General features: G+C 36.7%; 1 protein-coding gene across 2 annotated transcripts in view; it reads right to left on the reverse strand.

The window, feature by feature from the left end:
• Positions 1-4,861: 4,861 nt before the first annotated feature.
• The window catches only part of GSTCD (glutathione S-transferase C-terminal domain containing), a 106,530-nt gene continuing 89,345 nt past the window's right edge, over positions 4,862-22,046 (reverse strand). For both annotated transcript variants that reach the window (XM_072939333.1, XM_072939339.1), the window contains exons 9-12: positions 14,994-15,127; positions 13,003-13,033; positions 9,618-9,687; positions 4,862-6,584 (exon numbers count right to left, since the gene is read on the reverse strand). In XM_072939333.1, coding sequence (XP_072795434.1) covers positions 6,448-6,584; positions 9,618-9,687; positions 13,003-13,033; positions 14,994-15,127 — 372 coding nt within the window. In that variant the 3' untranslated portion in view covers positions 4,862-6,447. The remainder of the gene's footprint in view (positions 6,585-9,617; positions 9,688-13,002; positions 13,034-14,993; positions 15,128-22,046) is intronic.

The following is a 22,046-nucleotide window of genomic DNA, read 5'->3' on the forward strand; positions in this document are numbered from 1 at the left end:
TTCCTACTATGTGCCTGACACTGGACTAAGTACTAAAAGTATAATGGTCGATAAACCAGACTGCTTGGGGCTTAAATTCTCCTGAGGAACACATAATAAACATACACAAACGTATTATGGGGAGACAGCGAGTAACCGGGAGAGGCCCTTTAGATTAGCTGGGCAGAAAGCTTCCTTCTAGAAGGTGATAGCACCTAACACAGTATCTAACTCACATGATGGAAATGTTCAAGGCTCTTAACAGCAGTCATCCAGTAAACATTCTCCTGGGTTTTCTGCTGAATTTTGTTTTCTTGCTCGATTATAAACTTGTTATTCAGGTCAGATAAACTAGACCTAAAGGCAAACGAACGAACACAAATGAACAAAACTTGGCTTCTATAGAGAGCTATGAAAAAGGAGTTCTGCAAAAGCAAATAATGATTCTTTTATTATAAATCTTGAAAAAAGATTCTAGTATTGTGGTTAATTCTTTAAGGCAGAACATTGAATTCTGTTACATTTTTGCTTCCTTTAATGATAATGTTATTTGGGGTCATGGATTCTTTTGAGACTCTAAGACTCTGGTTCCTCTCTCTGAACTACACGGTGCAATTTCAGGAGAGGTTGACACATTCTCTGTCTCAGGTCACAAGCCCTGTACATTATTACTAAACAGAAAACTTACCTTGACAAAATGTATTAGAAAGCTTCAGTAATTTAGTATGATTTTGGTACAAGAATTCAATAGAAAAGACTAAAAGTGAAGAAAATCCAAGGTATAATTAATATTTTAAAGGCATCTTGCATCAATGGAAAAAGTTACATTTTTATAACAGTATGGTGAAAAATAACTAACAACATGAAAAGAAATATTAGATTTCTACCCTAAACCACCCACCAAAAGAAATTCTTGCTGGGTTAAAGATTTAAATGCAAAAATTAAAACCATTATAATTATAATTATAATACCAAAGATGTAGGTGATTTTTTTTTTTGTCTCTGGGTGGGAAAAATCTTTCTAAGCAGTAATTACAAAAAGGGTGACATTTTTGACCAAATGTATATTTAAAATTTTACAACAGCGAAATTAAAATGGACACAATACCTTCTTCCATAAAGGCCAACTTAAATTGTAATGTAATTAACAAAAAGTCTTTAATCCATAAATAAACCTTTACTAATCTTTATATAAAAGATGATAGTACAAGATGAAAAATGAGCCAGAATTATGTACATAATATTTGGCCTCAAAGCAAGAGCTCAACAGATGTGTTGATTAAATGAATAAATTGATGGATAGAAATCCATGGAATATAAATGGCCAATAAGCATATGAAAAGTATGTAATTATAGGAATAATTTCCAGAATGAATATCAAAACAAAATAGAAATTTTGCCCAGCAAATTGACCAAGATTAAGATAAAAATCTGATAATGCTTGCGTTGATTAAGGGTACAGGGATATAATCACACATTCTGAGGATGTAAACGCCTACCCTCGGCAGGAATATTTGCATTACAAGTCAAGCACTTTAATACAAGAGGCAGAAGTTGCAAATTTGAAACGTCATTTAATAGAAGTTTCTCCAACCTTTGCCAATAATAAAAACAACTCCTTTGAACATTTTCCTGGAGAATTCCTTTCCAAAAGTATGAAAAGTCCACAGAGCAATGTCCAGAAATGCTTGTGGAACACACCTTGTCTCTCTTTGATGGAGCCAGTAAAATGCCCCACACCAAAGCAATAGCAGTCAGAATCTCTATTTCTAAACTGGAAGACGCAACGGCCTTTTCTTTCTGTTCTCTCCTTCTTTTCCTTTTCTTCTTCCTCCTTCAGCTTCATTGTTGGAGGTCCATTATTGTTTGCAATTATCTGCAACCCCCCTCCACCAAGTTATAAATCCTCACTCCACTAACACAAGAGGGGGCTATGTCATTTCCTTTAGTCAACAAAGTGAGAGAAGTGAAGTGTATCATATCTGAGCACAATCTTTAGCATCCAGTTCACAGTTTGCCATGTCTATTTTGTGTTGGCCATAGACCAGCTATGTTCCTAGTAGGGGCTGCTCGGTCAAGTGTGAACATAATGTAGAGTCAGAGCTAATTTGGATGGATATGTAGTATAAGTGAAAAATACACCTTTCTTGTGCAGAACTTCCAAAGGTACAGGGATTTTGTTACCATAGGCTATTTCAGCCAGTCCTGATAGAATTGCTAAGGAACCTCAATCTGAGTATTAGCTCTGCCAATTACTGGCTAAATTCAATCTGGATCTGCTTTTACTATGAAACATTGGCCTTAGTTCTATAAAATGGGATTACTACCGTTGGCTAGCTTTTAGGGTCATTATGAGGATAGAAAGACTTTAAAAAGGCTAAATAAGTTATTATTTGTAAAGGGCTTAGAATAGTCCCTAGCAAATATTAAATAGAATATTAATATTTGTTAAATAAATTCACTTGTGTATGTGTGTGTAGAACAAAGTCCAGGAAGGCATACAACATGTTATTTAACATGTTTCCTCCTTTTTGTTTTTCAGCCACATCTTCTGTATTTCTGGGGCAATTTAAAAAATCTATTCAAGAACTCCTAACTCCTTTGCACTGAGAATCTGTTTTTTAAAAATTATACTTAAAAAAAAAGTAGGCGTTCTTATAATTTCATTACTTCCACAGGAACAGATCATTACTTTTCATATGAAAGTCAATAGAAAAACAGGTGTCAGTATGTGGAAGTTCTATTAATGGGAATTTTCTTGAACCATAGAACAGGCAACATTTGTAGCCAAAATCTTGAGAATGAGGTAAAATATCTAATTATTGTTATGCACATTTTATTTTGCATGCATACTCTGAAAATATTTTGATTTCTAATGTGACTCCTTAAATAAGAAACAGTTGTTTAGTCATTAATAATACTACCCCTGCTTCTCTGGGCCAGGCTCAAAGGTCCATGAAAGATAATCTCTGGTTTCTAATATTACAACCTTTGGGGAGACAGATCAGTGAGGATCAGCATTGCTTTTGATGGATAGTGTAGGGGTGAGATCAGGTCACTTGCTGGCATTGTTGTCATTGCAGCAACCTTCCTGCTCCCTGTATCCAATCCCTTTTATTTGCCCAAGCTGAGAAGGAGTCTTGACAAGGATTTACACAGAAAAACCATGATCCAAGAGCAATCATTAACACCCATATCTATGACTGGCCACAACCATCACAGCTGGAGATTTCCATGCCTGAGACAAACGAAGAACAGGGAGGTTGTTTCCTTTTTTATCCTCCATACTCATCATATGCGCTTTTTTGAGGGGGAGAGGGATGCGTGGGATGGGGTAGTGGGGTGGAGAGGGGTGCTCTGAGTTACTTTGGGAGGGTGGAGAAAACTCCTCTGGATGGTGCACATACTATAACAGATACCTAACTCCAGTGAGATTAGGAAGGGCTTCCCTCAGGAGGTCAAATCCAGGAACAGAAGGATGAATGAGATCAAGCTAGTGGAGTAGGAGGAGGTAGTGGGAACAGCATGCAAAAAGCTCAAGGTAATAACATCAAAACTATCAGTAATAAACAAAACAAAACATCCATATGGAAATTACAAAATATTGCTGAGAGTAACTGAAAAAGATTTAAATGCATGGAAAGGTACATTACATTCATGGATTGTAAGACTCAATATTGTTAATGTTATTTTCTGTATATTTATCTAAAGATTCTAGGCAATACCAAAAATCCTAGCAGGTTTTTTGTTTTTAAAGAAATTGATAAGCCAATTAAAAAATTTATATGGACATAGAATGGATTTAGAACAGCCAAAACAGTCTGGAAAATCAAAAATGAAATTGGAAGACAAACTACCTAATTTCACGACTTACTATAAAGCTTCACTGATCAAATAATCAAAGAGATTAGTGGAACAGACTAGAGAATTCAGAAAGAGACTCATGCATACACATCAACTGATTTTCAATCGAGGTGCCAAGTCATTTCAATGGGAGGAAAGGTTTTTAAACAAATGATGCTGGAACAACTGTATATTCTTTAAAACCTACCTCTATAAGTGAATATTGATTTGAGATGAATCATAGACCTAAATGTAAAAAGCTAGACCCATGAAGTTTCTGTAAGAAAACATAAGAAGAATTTTCATAACCTTAGGGTGGGTAAAGATTTATTACAGAGGACACAGAAAATATTAACCATAAAAGAAAAAGATAAATTAGGCTTCTTGAAAATTAAGATGTTCATTCTAAAAATGAGTAAGCAAGCTGCAGCCTGGGAAAAATATTCTTAATACATATACTGACAAATGACTCATATCCAGAATGTATAATCAACACTATAAAACCCTAAATGACCTAAATTTTAAAAATAAGCAAAAGACTCGAATAGACACTTTATAAATGATGCTTAACATCGCTAGTCATCAGAGAAATGAAAATTAAAACCAGAATGAGATACCATTTCACATCCACCAGAATGGTAAAAATATACAAACTTGACAACATCAACTATTGAGGATGTGGAGAACGAGAACCTTTATACGATGATGGTGGAATAGAAAACGGCACAACCACTTTGGAGAATTATTTGGCAATTGATATTCATTTCTTCAAAGACCCAGCAGTTCTACTACTAGATATTTATCCTAGAGCAGTGAAAACATAAGTCTACAAAAAGACTTGCACAAGAGTATTTATAGAGCTTATTCATATTATTTTCAGAGTGAAAACAATCCAAATAAATACCAACAGGAGAATGGATAAACACATTTTGATATATTTATATGATGAAATACTACTTAGGAATAAGAAGAAACCATTGATAAACATAACAAAGTTGTTATTTTTCAAGGGAAAAAAAACACGTTGAGCAAAAGAAGCTAGACACAAAGGACTATATCCTAAATGACTTTATTTATATGAAGGACAAAAATAGCAAAACACATGTAGGGGGACAGAAGTCAGAGTGTGGTTGCCTTGGGGTGGGGCAAATTGAACAGAAAGCATGAGAGAACTTTCTGGGCTGACAGAAATAGCCTGTATCTTACTTCTGATGGTGTTTGCATGGATATATATGGTTGTCGAAACGTCCTCAACTCACAACACTTAAAATCTGTTATTTATTGTCTGTAAATTCTACCTCAATTTAAAAAGAAAGCCCAGGATAAAAGAGCATGGCGTGTTTGCAGGTGTAAATGACCAAGATACTCAGGCTGATGTTAATTCTTCAATTTATCTCAGAAAGCAAGAGTTCAAACCCCCATCCCCTTCATAAATTATTCCTATATTTTTATCCACAGTGATGAAAGAGGTATTTATTAAAGCCCTTTCTCCTCATGGTATGTGTCATACAGTGGTTGAAAAAAAATCAAAATTGATGAAATAAATCTTATCTCAAATGAAATAACCTAGGACATGTAAAAAAAGAATTAGCAGCATGTGTGAAAGGACACACCAACTGTTTTTAAAAACTGGCTGGTGGAATACGGGCTATTTGAGGAGGGAGAGAACTACTCAGGTAAGCTTCCACACCCTACTCCTTCTCCAATTATACTCAGTAAATTGTATCAAAAATAAAAAGGATTGATATCTGAAAAACAAATCCTGTGACCTTAACTGATTCATGAATCTTTCTCTTGTACGTGATTTACTTCTATAGCAAAGGCACTGAGTCTCTTCCAACTCATCTTTGTATCCTTAGAAGAATCTAGGCCAAGACCTTGAAAATAATGGATCCTCAGCAATTACTTATAGACTTGAATTAACATATCAATGTATTTACTGATTGGTTAGAATTTATGTCCAAATTAATGTTCCTATAATAGGAAATTTACTGCAATTATTTTATAATACTTTCATATAAAATGTTTGACCCAGCAGTGATCCCATTTGGCAATTTATGGGAAATATATTTAAAAGGAGTTATGAAATGAAATATAAGTCCAACTCACCTCAGCTTAAAAATATAACCATACTGTAATTACCTGACTAGGCTTTCTAAAAAAATTATTTAAAAAAGTGCAATTGTTAAAAAATATAAAACGCAGACTAACAAAACCCACTCAGTTTAGTTTTGGTCTCCATTTGAATCTCTAAATGATTATAAGGCTGCAAGTCCAATGTTTTGAACTGAACACCACACTGGCAAGATTAGAAAAGCCATGCACTGAGAAGGAAATTGTTATTCCAGTGATAGAACCTCCTCTCGTGAGGCTCACTCTGCTGGCAGCTGAGACTGCAGGGGACTCTCACTAGGAAAACCAGCAGTCCTTTAATCACACGCCACAAGCACATCTGCGACGCTTTGCAGGCAGCCTTCTCCCAAGACGCTCCTGCTGTGCTCCTTCCTCAGCACAGGAAGTTCAAGATGGCTGACGCTGCTTCTAATTATGCCAGGACCCTCCTGAGTGCCACTGGGCTTGCATCAGGGAGACGGATGGCACAGCATTAGACGTGAATATCTCACTCTAAATGGGGACTCCCACGATCATGTTATTTTTGGGAGAGCAGCTCTCTGGCTGCATGGATATCACTTGAACGGAGTAGCCACGTTCTTCTGCAGCTCTTGCTCGATCCAGATCCACCAGGCACATGCACTGTTTTCCTGAAATACAGTAGAATGGTATCATGAGACGCCCTTCAGCAAATGGTGCAATTTCAATTCGTTTAAGGGATTCTATACGATGACAAAATTTGGAAAATACAAAATACTATGGAGAATGATGTTTGCCCCCAAGTTCTGTTTAGTCTCTTTGAACTTAATTCTTGATCACTATGGAGAGAAGACAATTACAAATATGTAACATTTCACAGATTTGTTTCTACTAGTAATTTAAAGAATATTAATCTTTTAAAATGTATTTATAAATAAATTCTGAAATAAAAACTACAGATTCTATTTCCCACTTTGGTTAAAAATCCATTTTTAAGAACTTTTCTCTTCATACTCCAGGAAAATACATAATTTGTAAGGTTGTAAAAAATATATAACATCTGCCGTTAAAAATATCTAAAATAACCAAACAAAAGGACACCTGAAAGTCATGTTACATTTTGCATGTGGAGATTTTAGGACAATGAAGAAATGAGAAATAGGAAATACTTGAGAAAATTCTCAGTTGTGTGCAGATTATTTCAGGTGGATGTGTAATGTTGAGAGTAGTATAATCTTAATTGAATAGAGCTCCTACCCCCCTATGAAACAGTGGTTTTCAATTTTCTTTCTAATCTTGGGAAACAAAGGAGGGAACGTGACTGGCAAGCAAAGCAGTTAATTTCTGTCTTTTGGTAAGTGCAAACTTCTATTTCAAAGCAGCTAGGGAAAAAAAAAGCTGATTTGGGGTTGAATATATTCAAAGCTAAGGTTTACTTTTATAATTTCAATTTCTTTAAATTCAATACATAAACTTTTTCATCCTCTTGGGAAAAGGTTACTGACATGCAGAACTTCATTCCATTTTTTCTCAATAATTATAATAATGCCTAAACATTATTTTTAAACATTATTTACTTGAATGACAGCCGAAACTGCTCAACTAAAACAGCTTCAAAAATGAAGATAGATAACTGATTTAGAAAAATTCTTCTGTGGAAGGTAGAATCCTCCCAGATAAAAACAGTGGAAGGTAAAATCAATAGGTAAGAAATTGACAACAAGAGATTTAGATTTAAAATATTTCGCACATTTCCCTTAAAAGGCCCCATGCCAAGAAGTATGAACTGTGATAGAAATGATATAAAAAGAGATGTCTAGAATTCCACTGAGGCGAAGTCACCTCTCTTCATCAACAGCTGCATAGATGACAGGTTTTTTTTCCCCTTTAAATACTGTTCTTCCTTTAAGACATCTGTAAATGTCCCCCCACCCCACCCCATCTACTTTTCAATTTAAAATGAAACACTTTCTGTCAGAATGGGATGCTCTACATTCCTTTGGTACCCACCCTGGGTTTACACTGCAGTTCATTTACCCTTGGCTTTGATCCCAGTCCAGCTCATATTTCCTTTGCATTATGTAAAAGAGTCTCATGTTTTTACATGTTGAAGAAGTGTCTTCACAACTGAAACTCAGTTGTTGGGAGTCTACCTTTTGAGGCCTGAGAAGCTTCCTAAAATGTTCACAGAACAAAAGTATGGCCTGTGCAAAGACGTAGACATTTGATGGAGTCCATGATTCTGAACCTGACTTTCCTTCCCTTCATGTCAGTGATCACGAGAAAATGCTCCTCCTTCTCAGCTCTAGCAGTTTCCCTTCCAATCATTCCTTCTGGTTTGACGCCTAAAACATCAACAGGTACACCCCCGTCCAGCACATCAATTATGCCTTCACTGAGTCCAGTGGAGCTATCTCAAATGTAACTTGACATATATATGTAAGTTGTACCTCAATATACATACTGGACTGTACACTCAAGTGTACATACGACTAACTCAAAATGTTGGAAACTAGAAAAAGAGGAGGAGGAGGGGAAGGGAGTAAAAGAGAGAGGTTGCGTGTGGGAAAGTAAGTTTTTTCCATACGTTTATGCCCCAAAGTGTGAAAAAAGAAGGAACTCACTTGCTCCTTCAGAATTGGTTCTCAAATGCCTCTCCAATTGTGATTATCCTTCTATGCTGACTCTGATTCTAGAGTTTAAAGGTACCTAGTTTTTATACAACAGGGTCCCTGAATACAAGCTAACCCCTAGACGTGGTGCTCAGCCAAAGAACCAGCAATCTGCATTCCACTTCATCATGATGGTCTACAGTGTGGGGCTTTTCTGAATAATTTTTAAGATTAGTTTTGATTATATTCAGTCATGTAAAGTCCTAATCTTGGAAACTAACCTTCCAGTGATGCACCTCTATCACTGGGCAGTGGCGGGGCGGGGGGGGGGAAGAACTGCAAAAATGGGTAAGAGCTTTATGTCTGGAATCAAATAATTTGGGTGTGATTCCATCATCTACCGGCTGAGGGATCCTGGCTAGGCTTTTGTCCCAACAGCACATATTCCACAAGTATTTTTATAAGACTTTTCTGAGATAATGGGTGCAGGACATTTAGCTCAGAATTTAAATGTGCAGTAACTGTTAGCTGCTATTATCCTTCTAAATGTGATTTCTTTTTCTAAAGCAGAGTCTTGGATAAGTTCATTACTTAAACTGGAAATGCTATTTTTCTTCCAAGTTAGGTAATGTTAAATATTACAAATGTCAAATATATTGGTCTATGATTAAAAATATACAGGTAAACTTTTTTTTTCTGAGAAAGAAAACATTATCATCCTTGTTTACACATTTTGTAATGTATCAATTTTGGCATGCTGAGTTGATTTTTCTATCTTGTATTTTCTTCTGCAGCTTTTGATAGATTCTTCAGTTTGTGACAATAAGAGATTTAACAATAATTCTACTCAATGTATGAACATTGAAAATACATTTAAAAGCATTAAGGTTGACAAAAATGGGGTAAAATGCTGTTATAATTACAGACTTCTTTTCAAGATACATTTTTTTTTTCTGGGAAAAATAAACTTTTGTGTCTTAATGATAAATGGACCATTTTAAAGTGCCCTGTTTTCCCATATAGGGCTGGTCTATTCATTCCTAGGCACCTTGTACATAATCAACTCAACATTTGTTCTGTGAGAACACATACCTATGAGCCTTCGTTGGGGTGGAAGCTGGACAGCTGTCTGGTCTGCAAATCTGCACAGAATCATGTGTTCCTATAAGAAAAAGCAACAGAAAATGGGTTTACTTTAATCTTCTGCTTCAAACTTAAAAAAGAAAAAAGCAACTTTTTTTTCTTCTGGAACTCTCCATTGTTTAATTGAATAAACTACTGCACAAATAGTACTTTTTTAAAAAGTACATTTTCAGAAAATGGTACTCAATAATCTTTCTCCCTTCAAGTAGACTGCTCTTCAGATGTAGTTCTTAAGAACAGAGGTACAGAAGGTCCTCAGGGCCCTTTAACCAGCTGCTTTTAGCCAAAATATGCTTACAATTTGTGGTTATAATGTGTTAAACTAAAAGACCTAAAATTCACTTATATTTTCTTTTTAATCAAATTTGAGTCTCAGGAACACGGCTCCAAGAAGACATTTTAAGTGGCTTTTCCTTTTACTACAAAGAAAAGGAAGTACTGCCAAAGGTCAACACCATGGCCTCTGCCATTCTCCCCGGTCCCCAGCAGGGTGTCGGACTCCCCCCCTTCACTCAGTTCCCTCAGAGGAAAGGAGGCTGGTTCACTCCCTCCCCTCACTCCGAAGGCTACAGGCGGTGCATGTACTTGTGCTTTAAGACAGACTGTAAAGGGGACTGGAGAGAATGAGAGGGAGATCATTGCTTCTGCTTAACAATTTTAGGAAAGGTTACATTAATGGAAAAAGAGCAAGGCTTCAGAGGGACAGAGAGGTGGTGAGTATGCACAGCACTCTTACATCTGCAAGAAGTCAAAAGAGAGTGGTGAGCCGGAGCTAAAATGACTGCAGTGCTCCCATGACAACTGTTCACTCAGAACAGCTGCAGTTTCCAAGTGTGTAATGGTCTCACCTATCAGCTTAGCAAACGCATTGAACTGACTCATCATTGGTCTCCTTGGTCTTTGGTACATTCAATGTGAGGTCTCCACTTTTTTAATAAGATTTTTCTGATTACCTTATTAAATGAGTGACTGGGTGATGTTGGGTCTTTTTGAAGGGTTACTTTTGTCTCAACTTTTATACATTAAAGAAAACCTCTTTAATGCTCACTATAAAATTGAGTGGCAATGGGTAGGATACTGATAAAATGGTTCAAATGAGTAACTTTTATTAAACTCCTGTGAACTGGCCCAAACCAAGGGGCAGAAGAATAATTTAGAACTATGTAATTTGAAGAAAAGGCAGGACAAAGCATGCCCTTTGTCCTCATGTTTATAAATTAAAGTTCACTACAAGTAATGTCGAGGAAATTACAACCTCAGATGAGGCTGGTTTCCCTTGTCCTGGTAAGTCTTCTCATATTTTAGTGGAATTATTTGTGTATGTGTTTGCCCCAGTAGAAGTTAAATTCTGAATGGGGAAGGCATGTAGTAGGTACTCAGTAGAGATTTGCTGGCTAAATTGAACTGTGGAGGAAAACACTTCTAATGTGACTCTCAAGGTACCTGGGCACTAAGTCCATTTAGTTCTGCCTGCCAGCCCACCCACCATGGTTAAGAAGTACTGAGATATCACCTTGCAACAGCATCCAAGAGGTTAAGACTTCTCCGTGGAGCATTCACACCCAAGACAATCAAAGGGTGAGTAGCCAAAGAGCTTTGAGGGCGTGGAAGAACGAGGAGATAAAGATAACTAGGGGACCTGGGAGCTTTAGGCTATCTGGAAGAGCCTGGGTGCCCTGTCTCTAGAATCTAGAACTTCTACATTTCCTCCAGCCAGTGAGGCTGTGGTGCCCTACCTCCTCACTGCCCCAGTTTTTTATCCTCGTAGAGTTTGCTTTAGTTCACATCACTCAAGGAGGGATTAAAAACAAGGGTCTAGTTTTTGGTTTTTGTTTGTTTTCCAGTTCATTTTCTACTTTATTGGCAGGGCCTTTTGAGAGAAAGTTGAGGTGTTTTGAACATTATGAAAATAAAGTTCCTGAGGTCCTAACACTTCCAAAAACCCCTATAGTTAAAAAAAAAACCCCATATTTCCCTAGAATATGAAAACTTTAAATTCAGTAGATGAAGATTAGATCTGGTTCTATACTTAGATGGGTGGGCACGGGAAAGTTGGGGAGAGGGGAGAGGTGAGGGTAGGAGAAGGGGCAGGAGACAGAGTTAGAGGTGGGCATTCACTTAAGAGTGACAAAGTAGGGGTGAAGGAGATATAGGTGCCAAGGTGGTAGAAATGGATATTTTTAGGTTACTGTACCTCACAATTCCACTACTGGAAGGGAAAGAAGGTAAAATTCCCAGAAGGCAGGGGCTGGTATACAAAATGAGACTATATATTTTATTGAGTCTGTACTAGAAGTGTAATTAAGCAAACTAAGAATCCAATGTAATTAACAAACTAATTTATCAGCTTTTAATGGGATTATGTATTTCTCACAACTGTTATAATTTCTTAGATCGCACTTCTATTACATTATTGATCAATTAATTAGTTAGTAGTGATGTTCACAAAGCTGCAAACTGTTTTGCTCAGATTGCTGACTCAAAACTATGCAATGTTCTGACTACTGTGGGAGACAATTCTGTGTGGGTCTCTTGTGTTTCTTCATGTCTTATGAGCAGAGGCATTGTCTTTGTTCCAGACCAGTGGCTGGTCAACTACGGCCCATTGGCCAAATCCAGCCTGTGACCTATTTTTGTATGGCCCAAAAGTTAAGAATGGATTTTACATTTTTAAAGGGTTGTAAACCAACAACAACGACAAGGACAATGCAGAATACGTGGGGGGTCTGTAAGTGGCCAGCAAAGCCTAAAATATTGACTGTCTTACCTTTTACAGAAAAATTCACCTCTGTTCCAGATTATCTTTTCAAAGACATTTGTACAGTCAACAGCCTTGGAAACTATACAGTGTCTCCCTCTGGAGAAAAGGGGAGGCATGCTTACTTAATGATTACACCTTAAAACATCTGGGTTTCCAAAGCTCAGGTTCCCTCACCTGTGATGGGACTCACTGTATATGTGTTAAGGGTCATCTGGCCCCTTCTGCGCTGCCCTGTGGGAACTGGGCCTCGGGAAGTCAGTGGGAAAATGATGGTAGTTACTCCCATTGCTGTGAGCTACACTATCTTCTGTTGTCCCTGCCAGCATCCATCAAACTGTGGCAGGCTAGCTTGTGAGCTTGTGAGGCGGGTAAACTCTCAGACCCTTCACAAATCTTGTCAACTACCTGAAGATTAATCTTAATTTGCCAAAAAGAAAAAAAAAAGCGTATCAGAGTTTATGAGTAACTCAAGTGTAAGTATAGGTTATATACTCCACTAGAAATTTGAGAAGGAAAATAAAAAGAAGGAATAAAAAGTATATTAGGTAAACATGCAGATGTTTATAAGGTTACCTTGTACGATAATGTTTTCTTGAATTGATCACTGAAATAGAAAAGAAAAAGGAATTATTCATCATTTTAAATACCAAAGGTTAAGAGTAGAAATAATCTTAAAGAAAACTAAATTATAAAAAAATTTAAAAAAAGAAACTAGATTATAAACAAATATGTATGTTTTATCTGAAGGGTATATAACAATATCCTGAACTAAGAACTATGCCAGTTTGAAACATCTTATAAAAAGACAAAAACATACTATCAGTCTGTAATTAATTTTTAAAGAATTTCTTTCAAAGATTGTGTACACTATTAGAGAAGCACAGCCAACTCTTTTCTCTTCCCTGTATGGGTGCACACAAATCCAGGCATTTTAAAAGGTAGCTTTTATTGTTATTCAGGTGTGTGAGACCAACAGATTAGGAGAGGACTGCCAGGGAAAAGAAAGTCTGTTACTCATAGTTCCCAAGAAGAGGGGGCAAGCCATGTCATGCAGGGTCACGTGGGGAAGCACCAGGGTCAGTCATGAGGCAGAGGCAATGGAGTAAAACACAGACGAGAGCCTCTATTATGGATTCCATGGGAAGGAACGGTAAGCCAGGGTGAGCAAGCTGAGGACTGGCTAGTTTGAATAATGTCATAGGTTCTGGAGCACAGGGGCTGTCCCTAGTTGTCTGGTACCTGGCCCTAGTGTGATTAGGGCAGAGGGGTAGTGACCTGGGAGTAGTCCTCTAATGACAAAGAGGGCACATGTCAATAAATCTGCAGAGATGTGACGTCGACAGACACTAAATTGAGACTTTAAAATCAGTTAAATGAGACTGCAGGCTGAATAACTCAAATTAGCACTCTTAAGAATCTTCATAGTGCTAAACTTACCGATTTCTTGATGAGTTGTAAAACATACGTTTTATCTATTTTATCTAAGATTTAGAATAAAATACAATTTCAAGTATTGAATAAGCCTCAAATTATATTTTAGTTTTTGCTTTTCCACAGTTCCTTTGGTTTTCTCTCAAGTAGTTGCAAATTGTAGTAAGGAACAAAACAATGAAAGAAAGAGAAGGCTATTCTTTAACTTTGTTATTTTAAACGACTTAGATAGAAGCTTTTAAGTATAAATTCTAATGGAAATTTCTAAGGTTTCTTAAAAGCAATGATGCAAATGATCAAGAAGTCTTTTTTGACACATTATAGGATTTCCAAAACTAACACATTTAATTTATTCTATAATCAAAATGATCAGCTGGATTCTCAAAAACTATAAATCAGAGTGAAATGTCATAAACCAAGAAGGGCCCTCTACCAGGTTGAGTTAAAGTGATGAGAATTAAAATGTCTCCCTCTTCTATGTGGGATAAGGAAGTAAAAACGGCCAATGAGCTTGCAGATTAATCGCCACCACCCATGGGCAGAATTTAAAACTACTACTGCTACTACTTCACTGAGCAACAGCTCACATTTATGAGTGCCTACTCTGTGCCACTTCTAAGTGGCTTACATATATAATCATTCGATCCTCATAAAAACCTTCAGGTAGTTACTATTTTAACCCCCTCTTTTATAGACGAGAAAACATAGGCAAAAAGTTTAATTGCCTGGGGTGAAACAATTTACAAAAGAATGAGGGGCCAATGTTTGCCATATTTGATGAGGTGGAATACTTCTGGGTCTGAGGTGCTTAACCACTACACTCCACTGACTCTTCTAGGCGATACTTTCTGCTTAGAAGTACACAAAGTGCTGAAGCTGCCAGACTGCCAGTCAGCTGACTCCTAGATAGACTTGCTTCTAAATTCCAACAAAAGCTGGATCCAGGAGAACAATCAAGGGCAGGCACAGAGGAGATGCTGTATCTTCCTGATACAGCCGATAAACAATACTTGCCATAGTGGAAAGTGGAAATGAGCGCCAAACTGAAATCTCATTGTGACTTGTTATCAAATAAGTTTTGTGTACGGATTTAATCCCCATATTGATGTCTTTGGCAGAACAGAACATTTCACCTTTTTGGAAAATTAAACTTTGAGGTATTCTGAATGAAACCGTAACAGCATGGGCACGTGACAAAGGACGCCCGTGTTTTGATGCAGTGCTCAATCACCATGTCTGTTGCCACTCCACAAGCATGCAACGCCACCTGCAAAACAAAATCAAATCTTAGCTCGAAGTTCTTTCTTAATTAACAGTGCTACTTTGTGCCATTAAAAAAAAACCAAAAACAAAACCAAACACTTTTTGTGAGGATTGTTCCTTAAGAGGTTTCAAGTTACCAATTATTCCATAGTAATTTAGAGTTCTCATTTGGATGGACCAAAAGACAATTAGCTATTGATATTAAGAAAATTAAGCAATAGGTTGAAAGATTACAAATGGAACATGGCAAACAAAGCATAAAATTCATTTGGTGGAAAATGATGTTAAATATGGAAAATTCAATATATACGCATGTCTAAACTAGTGCTCTTTCTGATCGAAAATTTATTTCAGTTGTAGCCTTGTGGCAAGAACTGTAGACTGAAATCAGAATTTCGAGTCTAGAACTCTAATTGGCTGTGTGATCCTGGGCCACTTAAAATTTAACTTTTTTGGGCCTCAGTCTCTTCAACCAGAAACTGGTTCTGGTTCTGGTTCTGGTTGAGGTGACTGATTAAACTATGGTTAATAATACTGACACATCACAATGCTGTTGCAAAGATTAAGTAAAAGTGTGTATGAAAACACTTTCACAAATTCTGCCTGAATAGAATCTAATCAGTGTTGTATAAAACTGATCAAATCATATTTATGTAGCACCTTTTCATATTCATATAATTACAGTTCTTAACACTGAATGATGAATTGTATTAAATTCTTTTAATGAGTTTATTGAAAAAGGAATACAATTGTGGATTGAAGTCATGATTAGTGCTTCAATAATTCATGTAAAGAAAAATAACTCTAAAAATGACTTAAAAATCTGTTTTTAGAACCAATGCCTTAAATATATCTACACTGTATTACAATCTAAAGCTGACAGTTGTGAAAATTATTAGGCTAAATAAGGCAAAATAGGACTCTATGAAAGAAAATCAGATGCGGGGTTCTTGAGAGACGAAGCATTTTATCAGAAAAATGCTCAGACTGCCATTCCATTCTGGACAGAGGCAAATTGTATTGGATCATAACTGTCCTTTCTAGAGACAAATCTCTCAACTTTAGGGTGGGGAGGCGCTTTTAGGGTGAAGCCAAGGAGATTTTCTGGAAATTTCTAGTTGTGAAGTAATGTAAGCCAGATTCCCCTTGGATTGGAAAACCAAAAACAATGCTGTACTGAGAAGAGAAAAGCAAGATCCCTGCTCTCAACCCTCCTGCTCCTGAATTCTTCCCTCCTTCCAGGCTTACATCACCTCCACAGACGTCAACAATCCCTATGGTTGCTGTGTACCACCTTTCCAGCTTCACGCTGAAAACAGAGCTTCGGAAGGCAGCCGTCCACTGAAGGTAGCAACAACTACTGGATAGTAAAGAACTTTAATTTCTCATCTGCTCCTTTTATTTAATCAGCTTTGCAGGGTAAAAATCAGGCCAGCCCTTATTTTCATGAGTAGCTGGAGAAAACTACATAGTAAAACTTAGCTGTATTTTCCCCTAGAGGGAGAGAGAAGAGAACCAGCATTCACCCAGTGCCCTTTCTGTGCTGGCAGCTCTGCTGGATGATGGCACGCAGATCTTTCTACGCTCACAACAGCCCTGAAAGATTCTATTATCTCCAACTTAGACTTGAGGAAACTAAGGCTGTGGGAAATTAATAATGTGCTCACAACAAAGCAGCTCCGGAGAGGCAGGGTCCTGACCCCAGAGCCTGACACCATGTGTTAATCACATCAGGCTGCTTCCCCACGAAACCCCTGTAAGGCTCTTAAAGAAAAGTTTAGAAAATTTACTTTTATAAACCACCCTTTACTTAGGTTCACATACCCTCTGTTACGTGCAAAAGAGTGACTTTATTTCCCTCCTTTAAACAACTAAATCTAAGAACTGTTTACAGGATAGATTTTATTAGGTCTAAAAGGTTTTCTTACATCACATGCTCCTAATTTCCATTGTCACCAAATGCAGATCAGAATAACCGGCAAATAATGAAGAGAGATATAGATCAATGGAACCACTTGGATATGAAAATTTAGCATACAACAAAGGTGACACTTCAAACAACGTGGGGGAAAATGGACTTTTTAATACGTGATGTTGAGTTAACCTGATAGCTATAGAAAAAATAAAATTAGATCCTTTCCTCTCACCACACATACATTTCAAATGGATTAGAGCTTTAACATGCAAAAACAAATTAACAAACAAAAAAATACGTTAATTCCTCCACAACCTAGGGGAATGGGAAATAATTTCCTGACTATGTCTGAGAGTCCACATGCAATAAGGGGTAAGGTTAATGAATATGTCACAGTACAAATAAAAAAAAAACTTTCATATGTCAGAAAACCAAAAACTGTATGTAAAAAGGCAAATGATAAAGTGAGAAAAAGATTTGCAATTCATAGCAAAAGGGAAATACCCCTAACATACAACAAGCTTCTAAAAATAAAGAAAAAGCCCAATAATCTCACAGTAAAATGGGCAAAAGATTTGGACAATTCACAAACAATAATATGTAAATAGGCCTTAAACCGAAATTGTTTAATATTGTTCGAAATAAGAGAAATAAGCATTGAAATTCTATTAAGATACTTCTTATCACCAATAAAGTAGCAAAAATCCTAAAATTTGGTAACAGTCTATTGGCTAGGCTGTGGGAAAACAGACACCATTAAATATATTGCTGGTGGGAATACAAAAATGTTACAATCCTTTGGAGGAGAAATTTAGGAATTTGTGCTCTCATTAGTAAAAGTCTATCCAAAGGACACATTGGCAGAAATAAAAAAAAAACAGTTATTCATTGAGGCAATATATGAAATAACAACAATATGGAAACAGGTCAATTTTCCATTGACAGAGCATTGGTGGAATAAATGTAACAGACTACTCTGCAGCTCTGAAAAAGAATGAGGACTGTCTCCATACATGGCCATGGATGGTGTCACTGAATGACAAATAACGTTTAAAAATTCTCAAATTATTTTCAGTAATCATCATTGGCAGTTGTGTTGTTTTTAGGACTCTAACATGTATATTGTGAGATAAATTAAGAAACGTGCTATTAGGAAAAAATTTTTCTTTTTAGCATAAGAGAAAGATGAGATAAGAGATGGATAAGTAAGGCTAAGTTAAAATCCCACAGTACAGAATTTAAGTTGGAATTATCAGTATGAACCTATGAAGATTTTGTTTAAAAAAAAAAAAGGTATTGCCTAGCTCAGAAAAGCCTAGAAACAAAAACCAAACCAGTAGCAATAACCATCCTTAGTGCTTAGAATGTGGCAAATAATAGCATTTGCTCTAAAAAGAATTTAGAGCTCCCTGGAGACACAGCTGATGTCAGACATGAGGCAGGAAATACATAAGATGAGCTGGAACACCTTGTTGTTCTGAAACCATGGATACTATCAAATACTATTGAAGCCTTGTCAAAAAGACTCAGGAGCCAACCCAAGAGGCTCCCACTGAACAAAGATGGGAATATTTGAGCATCAATGAGAGCAATAATGTCAATGGACTGAAGTATTTCAAACATTAAATTGATGAGTTGATAATACTTACATTAAAAAAAAAGCTTAACTGATCACTTTTGGTAGATAACCAATGCACTTTGAAAACTGGAAAATACAGAAGGCATTTTCACGAAATAGGGAATGGTACTGATAATAATAATACTATAAATCTAATATTACTGAATAATGATAAGTGCATATGCTAAGTGCTTTCCATGTGTTTACTTGTTTAACACACAACAACCCTATGAAGCAGGCACTAATTTTTTTTAACCTATTTTATTGTGGTTAAAAAACCAGAACATAAAGTTTATAGTCTTAACCATTTTTAAGCATACAGTCCAGTAGTGTTAAGTATATTCACATTGTTGTGAAACAGATCTTCAGAATTTTTTCACCTTGCAAAACTGAAACTCTGAACCTTCTGAACAACAGCTTCCCTTTTCTCCCTCCCCCCCAGCCCCTGGTAACCACTAATCTACTTTCTGTTTCTATGAATGTGCCTGTTTTAGTTACATCATATAAGTGGAATCATACAGTATTTGTCTTTTTGTGACTGGTTTATTTCACTTAGTATAATCCATAAATTGCATCCATGTTGTAGCATTTGATAGGCTTTCCATCTTTTTAAAGGCTGAATAACATTCCATTGTATACACTTACCTCTCCAAATCTGCAGGTTCTGCAATTGCAAATTCAATTCAACTAAATTGAAAATATTTTTTAAAAAAATTCCAGGAAGTTCCAAAAGGCAAAACTTGAATCTGCCATGCACCGGCAACTAGGTACATAGTATTTATATTGTACCTACAACTATTTTCATAATATTTACATTGTATTAGGTATTATAAGTAATCTAGAGATGATTTAAAGTATATAAAAGAATGTGTATAGGTTATATGCAGATATTATGCCATTTGTTTTTATAAGGGACTTGAGCATCCTTGGATTTTGGTATGTGAGGGGGTCCCAAGGGACAACTATACACACACACACACACACACACACACACACACACACACACAAACACATATCACATTTTGTTTATCTATTCATCTATCCATGGACATCTGGGCTGCTTCCACCTCTGGTATTGTGAATAGTGCTGCTATGAACATGAGTATACAAATATCTAAGTGGGTACTATTTTACGATGAGGAAACTGAAGCCCAGAGAGGTTAAGTAACTTGTTTCAGGTGACATAACAAATTAAGGACTCCAACTCAGACGGTTTAGGGCCTCCCATTCTAGATAATTCCTCTATACAAATACAACAGCCTCTGCTTATCCGCAGAGGATATGTGTTCTAAGACCCCCAGTGGATGCCTGAAACCAAGGATGGTACCAAACTCTATAATACAGATGACCTTTACATCATGTGGAGGTTAGGGGCACCGACCCCCCCATGCAGTTGAAAATCTGAGTGTAGCTTTATAATTGGCCCTCCTTGTCCATGGTTCCACATCTGTGGATTCAGTCAACCACAGATCATGTAGACTGCAGTATATATTTATTGAAAAAATAAGTATAAGTGGACCCCTGCAGTTCAATCCATGTTGTTCAAGGGTCATTTGTAGTGTTTTTTCCTGTACTGTGGGTATAGGGGGAGAGTGTATACAGGGTGGATGCACATAACAAAGAGATGATTCATGTCCTGGGCTGGTGGGAGCAGGAGAGTGCAGACTTTCAAACTTATGAATTGTTTGCTTTTCTTTTCTTTCTTTATTTTTATTATTTGGGGTGGGGATAATTAGGTTTATTTACTTCTTTATGTTTAGAGGGAGTACTGGACCCAGGACCTCATGCATGCTGAGCATGTGCTCTTCCACTTGAGCTATACCCTCCGCCCCATGAATTCTTTTCTTTGGAATTTTCCGTTCAATAATTTTGGACCATGGTTGACCTCAGGTAACTGAAACTGAGGAAAGCAAAACCGGAGGTACGGGGTGGGGACTGTTGTATACTCCTTCTCATTTTATTCATCTCATTGGTCCTACTATCTTCTGGAATTACACCACCACAGAGAACTAGCATGTATCCAATATCTGCTAGATGTCAAAATCTTTACATAGATTTTATTTTCTTGATTTAATCACTTGATTCTATTTTTTTTTTAAAAAAAGAAATTTAACACTTTAAATAGATCTTATTATCTCTTGCAATAACATGTCCAGTGTCACCATGTTCAGATAATCTCTGTATCCAGGTCTGACCCCAAAGCTCGCAGGCTTTCCATTATATGATGCCACGCCTTCACCAACCAGCATACTTGGAGCTAGAAGGGGCCTTAGAGACCGTCTTTTTTAATGAAGAATTTCTGGGTATCACTCTTAGGTTTGCCACTGATTTGTGAGAAGGAGGAATGAAATATGTGCTGGTTACATATAAAGGAAGTGATAAAGGAAGGAAACGACAAAGAGAAATGCATATAATTTTTTTTTTCTTGCTGTGTTCTTCTTCCCTAGGTGGAGCCTCAACTTCTGTGTTTATAACATGAGAAGGTTGAACTGAATGATCTCTAAATTTGCCCCAGCCCATTCATGCTCTGAGCCTTTGCTTCTCAAAGAGGTATTCTTAACCAGGTATCTTAGACAGAAGCAAGCTTGGTCCCAGTTGCGCACTCATGTTCCCCCTCTTTAAAAAACTTCCATGCAATTATATTATATGTAATTGGCTTTAAAATTCAGATAATGCTAAAAGGCATGTAATTATAAAAAGAGTCCCTTGGTCTACATACACTTCTCTACCGCAAAGGAAAATCTGGTGTACAAAGCTAATGCTTTTCAACTCATTTGTTTTCTTTCCTGAAATCCATCTGTGTTTTTCTATACAATAAATGTATATTACTCCTTGATTTGGAAATACTAGACATTATCTATTGATTTTCTGTTATGGAAGATGAGGTTTTTTTCTTGCATATTTGATATACCTTTTCCTTTTTCCCATTCTCTTTTAGTTGTGTTCATGCACTGTTTTTATTATTATTGCTTTGTAGATAACTGTATATATAGTTCACTGCTGAACTAAGTATGCTGTACAATTTTTTTTTTAACATCCAAGACTTTCCCTGCCCAAAAGCCCTGTAAAATACCCTATGGTACTATTTTCCACTGTGTGAAAATTGTCAAATAATTGGCCAGTTCCATTTTTCTTCCCTAAAGACATCTTTTCTGAGCCTTTTGGCCTTTTACTAAAATATGGACTCAATGCTTTATAGGCCTGCGGCCGGGCTCTGGTCCTTTTGCCGTCATACAGGGAACTCTCAATACCCGCTCAGTATTGGAGACCACTTTATCCCTTTTTATTATTTACTCTCTTGTATTGGTGAAGCACATCTTCTTTGTAGTTTCCTGGTGTACATTTTCTTGAGACCTTGACATTTTCTTTATTACTTTCATACATGATTGA

Source organism: Vicugna pacos, chromosome 2 (assembly GCF_048564905.1).
Source record: "Vicugna pacos chromosome 2, VicPac4, whole genome shotgun sequence".
Classification (NCBI taxonomy): Eukaryota; Metazoa; Chordata; class Mammalia; order Artiodactyla; family Camelidae; genus Vicugna; species Vicugna pacos.